The following is an 11,460-nucleotide window of genomic DNA, read 5'->3' as shown; positions in this document are numbered from 1 at the left end:
AGTGTAGCTAGTTCCAATATTATACTGTGACTAAAGTGACCCCAGTATAAAAGAACTAATTCCATATTTGAAAGTATTTTTCAATCTGTGGAAGGTACATTGCCAAGAACTGTTTAAAAAGTTAACATGAGGAGATGGACATGATGTGAATGGAGACAGGGGTTCAGTGATCAACACAGATGTGTTACAGGTGTGGAAAATAATTCCAACCTTCTGATTCTGAAATTCTTTCTCTCTAAAGAAAAATACATTTCTTCATGTCTTCTGAAACCCATAAAATAATGTTTCTAAAAACTCTCAGATTTCTGTGGAGCGTAATGTTATTAAATAGTGTGTTTTTGTTTTTAACAAACCTTGATGGTGGCATTTTAAATGTGTGTGTAACAGCTACTAGCTTTATGACTATCTGCAAAATAATAAATGAAAATAAATTTTTGAGGGTCTAGTTTGAAAGAATATTTAAAACACTGATCTATAGCCACCACTGACCGTACCTGACAGCCCTACCTAAGCAAAAGCCCTTCAAGTTTCCATTTCCGTTGTTCAAGGATATTTGCGGAAACTTGAAACTGTCTAAGAATTGCTTTAAAACTCATTATACTGCTGCGCTGGAATCTCTAATCTGACTGGTCAGAAAGTGTTCATTAATCTTCTGTAACAGCAGCTCTGAGAGTGGTACAAGATACAAGGCAAATAAAAAGTTTATACTAATGTGCTCATAGTATGTTGTTATTATTTGCTGTGGCAAAACATGAATAAAACATATCAGGGCATGCTCTTATAGGTAACTAAAAAATAAACTTCCCTCCATCATACCTTTGATTAAAGTCTTATAATAGCACACCCCATCAATTTACATAACCTTCATCTGTTATGGAAAAAAAAGTACAAAATGCACATGGAGTGCTAAGTAAATGTAAACTGTGAAATTGTGATGGCTAGACCACTGGATCAGAACATCTCCAAAACTGCAGCTCTTGTGGTGTGTTCCCGGTCTGCAGTGGTCAGTATCTATCAAAAGTGGTCCAAGGAAGGAACAGTGGTGAACCGGCGACAGGGTCATGGGCGGCCAAGGCTCACTGATGCACATGGGGAGAGAAGTGTGATCCAATCCAACAGACGAGCTACTGTTGCTCAAGTTGCTGAAAAGGTTAATGCTGGTTCTGATAGAAAGGTGTCAGAATACACAGTGCATCACAGTTTGTTGTGCTTTGGCAGAAAAAGAGGGACCAACACAATATTAGGCAGGTGGTCATAATGTTATGCCTGGTCAGGGTTCAAGGACATTAACCTACATGATGATGCACTGCATTGTGAATATCAAATTGATCAGCAAGAATTGACAAAAGGCCTCTCACTGTGGTGGAAAACACTGGCAAAGGAAAATAGGATGCATCTGCCAATATTTCATTGCACAGCTCTACCATAGGTGTGGTCACTTCCCTTTTCTGTATACTTTTCAAAAATAGTCTTTTTGTCACCACTGAGACCATTTGTACTTATACAATCTCTAATTTGTTGCTTTAATTCAGACACCTTGCATGTGTTTTGAAACAACATTGTATTATTAAACTATTTTGCAAGTCATTCTGGACAAGAGCATCTACTTGGTTAAGTGTAAATATAAAGCAGACGCTCCTGCTCTTAATCTGTAAAGTGGTACTTGTTCCAAACAAGACACAAACTTCTCAAAATGAAAAGTACTGAAAAGAATAATTTATTCCCCAAAGGTCAGCACAAATAAGAATTAACAGTGTGACCTTATGAAGAGCTTTCTGTTTGTAAGGGATGGACTAAGTAATCAATTACATAACAGACCATAAAACCCCAGCCAGCTGGAAAGCCTGAGTATGTGACATCCACAGAGAACTTAGAAGACATGCCAAGACACCAATTCCCATAAGAAACATTCTGTCACATGCATCCTGGGAAAAAGATGCTCTTTTTGTTTCTTTTTTTCCCCATTTCTTTTCAGAAAGTCAGGCCTAAAAAATGTCCAAGTTGTATGTGAACATTTAATTGTTATATCATTTCTTCTATACTTCTCATTACACCAATAAGGCAAAACATTAAGACCACCTGCCTAATATTGTGTTGGTCCCCCTTTTGCTGCCAAAACGGTCCTGACCCATCATGCACTGTGTATTCTGACACTTTTCTGTCAGAACCAGCATTAACTTCTTCAGCATCTTGAGCAACAGTAGCTCGTCTGTTGGATCGGATCACACGGTCCAGCCTTCATTCCCCACGTGCATTAGTGACCCTTGGCCGTCCATGACCCTGTCACCAGTTCACCACTGTTTCTTTCCTTGGAGCACTGTTGACAGATACTGACCACTGCAGACTGGGAACACCCCACAAGAGCTGCAGTTTTGGAGATGTTCTGATCCAGTCGTCTAGCCATCACAATTTGGCCCTTGTTAAACTCGCTCAAATCCTTACGCTTGTCCATTTTTCCTGCTTCTAACACATCAACTTTAAGGACAAAATGTTCACTTGCTGCCTAATATATCCCACCCACTAACAGGTGCCATGATGAGGAGATAATCAGTGTTAATCACTTCACCTCTCGCTGCTCATAATGTTATTGTAAATACTGTATATAACACTACTGTATACAGTATATTTGATGTTACAGCTTTCTGAAAGGTGTCATTGCCAGAAAGTTAATGAATGCATTAAACTGAGCTAACAGAAAGGATGTGCTAACTCAAATAACTTAATAAAACAAATTTGGGATGTAGCAGAAAGAGAGATTCATAACATGCATGCGCAGTTGACAAATCTGTATCCATTATGCAACCATTTCAACATAGACCAGAATCTCAAAGGGATTTCACCTTGAGGAATCCATGGCTCTTGGCTGTTGTGAAAGCAGAGAGTGTCTTTGGAGTGGATAACCCCCTGGAGGATAAAAACCCCTTGTGGTTCCCCTCCTTCCCCCAGTGTGGATAAGCAACTACATATATCTCTTACTCAAATGGCCCTGCTTATCATGTTTTATTTCTGGACAGCTTTTACTAGAGCCATACATCAGTTGCCAGGGTATTGGATGCTGCAATCTACAAAGAAAAATCCATACTGTTCTTCATGTCTGCTTTCATTTTGAAGTAGTCACTGCAAATGATTTGAAATGATTTGTGAAGCATTATGGACATCTAAAAAACGAGTTTTCAATCTTTTATTCCAGCCTGGAATAAATCTTACATCTAAAAGTCATTAATAATCATCTAATAGCCATTAAGCAGCTCTAAAAAACCATTTATTGTTTCTTTGAGCTTTCACAAATGAGCTCCATAGACTGCTGCAACAAGAGACATTAATATTTGCCTAAACACAGAGTACATTAAACATCTGTTAAGAATGAATGCAGACTCTTTAGAGCAGGTTTACTGAAGAAAGTTTGATAAATGAAATGAATGAAACTGATATGTCTGCCTGCAGCTGTCATTAAAGTCAAATCCCTGATACTACTAACATTTTTATTAATTTATTTCTGTGTTTATAAATTTGATTATAAAGTACACTGAGCAACATTATGAGCAGTGAGAGGTGAAGTGAATAACACTGATTATCTCCTCATCATGGCACCTGTTAGTGGGTGGGATATATTAGGCAGCAAGTGAACATTTTGTCCTCAAAGTTGATGTGTTAGAAGCAGGAAAAATGGGCAAGAGGAAGGATTTGAGCGAGTTTGACAAGGACCAAATTGTGATGGCTAGACCACTGGATCAGAGCATCTCCAAAACTGCAGCTTTTGTGGGGTGTTCCGGTCTGCAGTGGTCAGTATCTATCAAAAGTGCTCCAAGAAAGGAACAGTGGTGACCCGGCGACAGGGTCATGGGCGGCCAAGGCTCATTGATGCACGTGGGGAGCGAAGGCTGGACCGTGTGATCCGATCCAACAGATGAGCTACTGTTGCTCAAATTGCTGAAGAAGTTAATGCTGGTTCTGAGAGAAAGGTGTCAGAATACACAGTGCATGATGGGTCAAGGCTGTTTTGGCAGCAAAAGGGGGACCAACACAATATTAGGCAGGTGGTCATAATGTTATGCCTGATCGGTATATGATGGTAAAGATGTGTGAATTTCTCCATGTAAATCATTCAGAAAAATGTAAAGACTCACTCACTGGAAGTCTTTATTGTACCATTTTGTGTATAAAAACTGTTGTGCATAAGAATCCCAGGAGATCAGCAGTTACAGACATACTCAAACCATCCCTCTAGCACCAACAATTGTGCCACGGTTAAACTCACTGAGATCACATCTTTCCTTTTCTGATGATTGATGTGAACATTACTCGAAGCTGCTGGCTCATATCTGCATGATTTTCTGCATTGCGCTGCTGCCGCACGATTAGCTGATTAGATAATTACATGAATGAGTAGGTGTATAGGTGTTCCTAATAAAGTGTTCATTGAGTGTAGCTGTAACCCATAGCATGAGATAATACTGTTAAGATTAATGATGATGTAATTATAGTTGAGAATACAGTATGGAGAATTTATTTCGTTTCCACATCAACATGGTTATCTTGCTGACTGGGTGCTAATGCCACTGTGTAGCTAATTATCTATTCTTAACTGTGAAAGCATCGATAATGATGTTAAGAGTTACATTTAACCAATCTAGCTCATTTCTTCTGCCTTTTTTCTATAAAAGCTAAATAAATAAACACTGATACAATTTATTTTTCTATTAGACTTAATGCATTGCAACTTTACCTTCAAACTTCTAGGTAATTTTGCATTATTTTCTGCTAATGTAGTGGAATTTGAAAAGTAATCTATAGTTTTCCTGATTTTGTAAGTAAAGATTTGGAAAGTCTAGGAAACACGTCTTAGCCCATTGTATCCACTAGGTTTCACCAGGCTGGAAATGTTCAATCCAGTGTCGCTATTCGAAGTTATTTGTTTCTAACAGTGCAGCATTCCTCTAGTTGTAGGCATTGCTGTTAGTCTCAGTTAGGTTTCTGCCTGTTTACAAAATACGGTATTAAGAGTGTGGTAGGATGCACATGATAAATACCGTGGAAAAGTATCACTGTGATTAGGCCACAAATATAATGCTTGCAGAGGCATTTCAAAATTGTAAAAAATCATCGTTCCTTTGCTGGTACTGCATATTTGAGCATTAAAACAAATGTGCTTGTTACTTTAAAGGCTTTACTGCATCCTGTGTCTTGGTTAGAGAAGAATCAAAAGATATTTTGAAATCAGCTGAATCAGCCTTTCCTTCATGGTGGGAACAACTGTAGATGTGTTCCCAGGCCCAGGCTGTGTGAGAACTCAGAATAATATTGTATATAAATCTTATATACACCGATCAGGCATAACATTATGAGCAGTTCCAGGTGAAGTGAATAAGACTGATTATCTCCTCATCATGGCACCTGTTAGTGGGTGGGATATATTAGGCAGCAAGTGAACATTTTGTCCTCAAAGTTGATGTGTTAGAAGCAAGAAAAATGGGCAAGCGTAAGGATTTGAGTGAGTTTGATAAGGGCCAAATTGTGATGGCTAGACGACTGGATCAGAGCATCTCCAAAACTGCAGCTCTTGTGGGGTGTTCCCGGTCTGCAGTGGTCAGTATCTATTAAAAGTGAACCGGTGACAGGGTCATGGGTGGACAAGGCTCATTGATGTACGTGGGGAGTGAAGGCTGGACCGTGTGATCCGATCAAACAGACGAGCTACTGTTGCTCAGATTGCTGAAGACATTAATGCTGGTTCTGATAGAAAGGTGTCAGAATACATATTACATGAAGAGCTGTTTTGGCAGCAAAAGGAAGACAAACACAATATTAGGCAGATGGTCATAATGTTTTGCCTGATCAGTGTAACTGCATAATAGAATGGTTCTGTTCCCACATTTTGTTGCATGCATAATGCATATGTACAATAATCCACAACTTACAGTCCTTAATATGAGCAACATTTTGCTAGCAGTGTAACATACCTTTTTATTACTTGTGGTGTTTTGTACTGTATTGTTTTGGGGGGTTATTTATTGTCATTTGCAGTGGAGGGTTTTGTAATTTTGTCATTTTTAGGCACAAGTTTGAGATGTCACCAATAGAATTCTATCGTGGGAAACTCAGTGACAATAAAAAAAGTGGAATCCTTGAATTGTGTGATCTAAAGAACCTGAGGGATAAAATATGAATCTTGTCATTTACATTTAGGATCTATGTCTGTCAGACCAATTGTTTCTAATGCCTGGAGATACAGCTCACACACACACACACACACACACAGCTCGTGCGGTGATAGCGGGCGTGACGAGCGGAGAATCCCGGTCTCTCCCCCTCCCCGGTTGTAATGGATGCTCGTGCGAGCTGTAGGGGGCGCTCTTATCCTCATTAGGAGAACCCACCCGGCCCGGTGCACATCCTCCTCCGGAGAGAGAGAGAGAGAGAGACTGGAGGCTGGTTCTTGCTAATTGTGAGTCCAACAGGACCCGAGCACCAAAAGTCAGTAAAAGACTGATAGGCCGTGCGCCACTGCTGCTCTTTTGGTCTTCGTGTGCTTTAGCGGGGATTAGATTCACCAAGATCCTGGGCAGGACGGATGTCCCGACGACCGCCAGCACTGAGCTCGGGTCCTGAAAACAGAAGATTTTAGTGTTTTCCCCGTTTTTTGGAGACGAAGCGGGGACAAGCGGGCGATCCGGTGATCCGTGTTGCTGCTGCTGCTGCCATGAAGCTGCCGGGCTGGATGGCTGTGGCGCTGCTGCTCGCGCACTCTGTGTCGGTAAGCCGAGCAGTCGCGCTCTATTGTTATCCGCAGACAAACGTGGCCGCGCGAGACCTTGGTTTCAGCACCTGTGTGTGTGTGTGTGTGTGTGTGTGTGCATGCGCGCGCGCGTGTGGGCACTTAATGACAGATTTGACGGTGTGGTGTGCTTATGTGTGTGTAGGGTGGCGTCATGAATAAACAGTGTCTTTGCAGAACGTGCATGGTGCTCACTTGTAAATCTCGGACGCGAGCCGCGTTTCTCGGTTGACCGCATACAGTGCGTCGTGCGCTCGAGAGCTCAGTGGAGACGTCACCTGTGGGGTTCCGTTACCGGTTTTTATCCACCAGCTTTATTGATCAGCATGTGGCTTCGTGAGTGGCCTGGTGGGCATTGTAGGTCAGGGACACACAACTAGCCCCGCGCCCCCTCCCCTAGTCTGGTCTGTGTGTTGATGCGTAGTAGTGTCTCAGTATGCGCGCGCGTGCCTGTGTGTGTGTGTGATAGTGTATGGTGGGATAGGCCATAATTAGCACGTCTCAGCTAATTACGCCCGTTTGGCCTTCGTCTGCATGCTCGGATAGATCGAGGTCGCGGCGCGATTGTGGGATTGTGGGGTTTATTAGCCGGGGTAGGGTGGGGTAGGTGCAATAGATAGGCGGTGGGGTGCAGCGGAACGGCTGCGGGCTAGCGCGAGGGAGGATGACGTCATTGGGACTCGTGGGAGCTGAGAGGAACTGACCATATAGGCTCCGTCCGGAACCGCACTAAATGCTACGTCTGAAGAACAGGCGACTTTACATGTGGTTTTCAGGATACTGAGTTACCTGTGGAGCAAACGGTTCAGTGTATCTGTGTGAGGTTCCTGAATATGTGGCAATGGAAACAGCTTCCTACTGCAGCCAATACAATATGCATGCAATTATGTAATTCATACAAAATATCCAACTAAATTAACAATAGAGTGGGTCAGGAAATGCTTTCTTTAGCCAATAGTTATTATATCAGTTATATTAGTTACAGATCTACCATGAAAACAGATTTTTTTATGTTGACTTTGGACAGGTCAGTGCTCAAAGCTGAACCCTACACTTTTCACCCTGGCTTGACAGAAGAAAAACAAACAAAGAAGGGTGTTTGGATTTTGTCAAATTCTTTACAAAACAGTTTAAATGTTAAGGCTTTGCGGAGATACAGATAGAAAGTGAGTGAAAAATCTAGGCTTTTCTTGTTGATACATCCATTTAAAAAAAAAACAGTGTAGAATACATATAGTGCAGTGTTTCCGTGATGGATGAAAATGAATGCTTTAGATTCTAAAAACAGCATGTGGTCATAATGGAAGAAATCATAATGCGTTAGGCTTTAGAAATAAAAAAAAAAAGATGCACAAAGAATCATTTATGTATAAGCCTTACATATTCTTTCCATCTTTTTGCCTTATTTCACTGTCTTTCTATCCATGTTTATCTCTCTTGCCGTCTTATACATATTTCTTTTTATTCCCTCACTCTTATCATTTGATTTAGATTGAAGCTCAAAGAAGGCCACTACTGATTCTTCTCTAGTGTAACGTTTTTACCAGTCAGAGGATGAGGCCTCTTAAAAGGAAGTTTGGTGGTGTAATATCCTCTATAGTCCTGTCTGCCAAAACCGGACTTTAATTTAGATCTGGAAATGTTGCTAAGGCCATATCCCCCTTCCTCTTTGTCTCTGTTTTCTGTATGCGTGTGTGTAGTTGCGTGCTTAAATTCATGTTGGTCAATACTGAATCAGTGTTTTGTGCTGCAGACGACAAAGACAACCATAGAGGAACAGGAGGAGGAGAGTGAAAATGGGAGAAAGGAATGTGTGAAGCAGGGAATTTCACAGGGAATTTCTACCCTGAATTTCTCAGACCACACTGACACAACCATGTGCAACTACAATAAGAGACATGCTGCACTTTATCAGCATCTTTATGGCCAGATCATAACATAGATAGTTAGTGGGATTTGCTTTAGATAATAATCTAGAGGCAGAAATCATAGAGGGATATTACATATTAGCAAAAAATGTTATCATTTATTATTTACTATGGTTAGTTCTGAGAAAGATTTTGCGAAAGTGTTATGTGATGTGAACCTTCTTGCTTTCTAACCTGAATTATGGTTCAGACGGGTGTAATGCAGAATACAAATGCACGAGATGGATCAAATCTCAGCAGATTTATTTGTTTATTTTTTTTTCAGAATATTTGGTAATTGCTTTACTGACTTTCATTAAGAGCGGTACATTGTGCTTGCTTGGCAGCCAGGCTGGGAATCTCTATGCATCCCACGATTTGATTACATTTTTATGCAAGGTGCCATGATGCGATTATAAAATGATTCTTAATGCGTTTTGGTGCATCTTGATCTTTTTTTTTCCTCAAGCCTGCATTATTTTTCAATTATGACCACATGCTGCTTTTAAAACATATTACTATCATTTCCATCTACCATGAAAAACACTGGGCTTCATGAACTCTATAGTATTTTTCTAATCCCAGTAAAAACACTTATGCATAAGCCTAAAAAAAACTAATGACTTTTTGAGAATTAATGCAGAAATGCAACATCTTTCCAAAGAGTGTCAGTTATATTACTCATCCAAGCTTTTTATGCATGTAAACATATATGCTTAAATCCCTGAAAAAGTCCCATGTTAACACGTCAAACGGCACGTGACACTAGGAAAGAGTATTTCTTTCAGAGGTGTCAGGGCAGGTAGCTCAGTAGCAGTGTCACCACCGCTGAAAGCTTCACACTGACTCACCTCCCTCTGACCTCCACCCGGTGCAATACACTCCACTGCTGAGGCAGGGCCCAAGGTGATGGATGCTAGCCGGTGAAATCTGGGTCACAACATCAATACTCAAAGGCTTTGTCTTTACACAAATAGAACCTTTGATTTAGGTCTATGTCAAAAAGTGCCTGTGTTTCGCACAGCTAATTATGATTGAGCTGTTACAATATTCGATTGTTTTCAGTTGCATGCTAACTGCACCTTGTTTTTAATATATGAATGCAGTAATTATGCGTTTACGTTTATTCATTTGGCAGGCACTTTTATCCAAAGCGATTTACAAGTGATGTAGAACCTGATTCAAATATAATCCAATTATAGAGAAAATGGAAAGAGGGGAAGAGATTGGGGGATGCAGAGAGAGGAGGAGTAAGAGAGAGAGAGAGAGAGAGAGACAGTGCAGTGCTGCTTGCTCTTTCCCAGGAGACTTGGCTCTCTACCTGCTCACTACAGTCACCATGACAACCACTGAGCACAGTACAGTCACAGCTTTACACAATCTCTCTCTCTCGCTTCAGTCTTCCTCTGTAAATCCATCTGCCTCTCCCCATCTCTCTCTCGCGCTCTCTCTCGCGTTCTCTCTCTTGCTCTCGCTCGTTAATTCAGATGATGCCCCGCTCTGATTGGGGGAGGGGAAATCCTCCCCATCTGTACCTGACAGACACACATAAGGGGAGGGAGGATTGGAGGAGAGGCGGATGTAAATGATAGTCTGTCTGTGTGGGTGTATGTGTGTTTAAACATCTCTGGGAATCTCCACAGATAACACTTTGCTCTCTTTCAGTTGTGGTTCTGTAAATGCTAGTTGGCACCGACGTGTCCTGAAAAACCTCGGCGTGATAGAGTGGTTGTTCTCTCCTGAAATGCCCATGCGGCCCAAATTTTGGTGCATTTGTGTGTGCGTTTGCTGAGCTATAATAAGACTCTAAATTAGAGGGCATAGGTGGGAGCGGCTCCAAAGCCACAATGAATTTAAAATGTTACATCAATATGCTGTTTAAATATGAATACATCTCGCTTAGCCAATACACCACTCCTTGCACAGAAAGAGAAGGGGAGACTCTGTGTGTGTGTGTGTGTGTGCATGTAAAATTCACACTGTGAATGTGTGTCTGTTTGTTCTGCAGATATTCTCAGAGTGGGGCGGAGCCAGAGATGCATTTCCGTGGAGATAGAGGACTGGCTTGTATAATTGGTATAACAAGAGGTCAGGGGCGTGGCAGTGCACTCTGGGGAGTATTGCGGTATAGTTAACTTTCCGGTGGCAGGGTGGGGCACAGTGAGCATTTGGGAACCGTTTCAAACAACACAGAATCCCAGTGGGAGAGATGTAATAATTCTGAGCTAACACAGGATAAATCTGGTCCAATGCTTCAGAGGTTCTGTGTGTATTTCAGCTGATTTTGTAGAGAATCTTGATCATGCAGACATACAATTAAAATACAGGTGCTATAACCAAGCAGTATAGGTTATTAAGCAAGCATTAAATACATGCGGTATAAATTAATGGACTTACATACTAGTAAGCTCATTAAAATAATGTGAGAAAGCTTATTCTGAGAATATAAGGGTACAATTACTGATTAATCATTTTTTAAAACCTTAATGGAATAAATTGATTCCATCTGCATAGCAATTTTAACAATCGACAAACAAACAATTACATGCGGTTTAATAAATCCAACTGATCGCTCAATAATAATAAAAGTGAGCAACTTTGTACATAACTGAATGGGGATACAGTACACCAGCTAAGGCCAATATGAATTTGAGTTACGAATGAGTTTCTTGTTGGTGGAATAAACAGGCTAATTAGTTTAACAATGCTTTAGACAAATTAATTGTCATGAATCCAATTACTTTCTGGATTAGAATGTGTACATCTTGCGCATGTGCA

General features: G+C 40.9%; 1 protein-coding gene across 1 annotated transcript in view; it reads left to right on the top strand.

Moving 5' to 3' along the window:
* Positions 1 to 6,375: 6,375 nt before the first annotated feature.
* Positions 6,376 to 11,460, top strand: part of sdc3 (syndecan 3) — a 32,516-nt gene continuing 27,431 nt past the window's right edge. The window contains exon 1 of the mRNA XM_058377941.1: positions 6,376 to 6,754. Coding sequence (XP_058233924.1) covers positions 6,701 to 6,754 — 54 coding nt within the window. The 5' untranslated portion in view covers positions 6,376 to 6,700. The remainder of the gene's footprint in view (positions 6,755 to 11,460) is intronic.

This window comes from Hemibagrus wyckioides, linkage group LG24 (genome assembly GCF_019097595.1).
Source record: "Hemibagrus wyckioides isolate EC202008001 linkage group LG24, SWU_Hwy_1.0, whole genome shotgun sequence".
Classification (NCBI taxonomy): domain Eukaryota; kingdom Metazoa; phylum Chordata; class Actinopteri; order Siluriformes; family Bagridae; genus Hemibagrus; species Hemibagrus wyckioides.
Note: the sequence above shows the minus strand (reverse complement) of the source record. Positions and strands in the feature narration are given on the sequence as shown.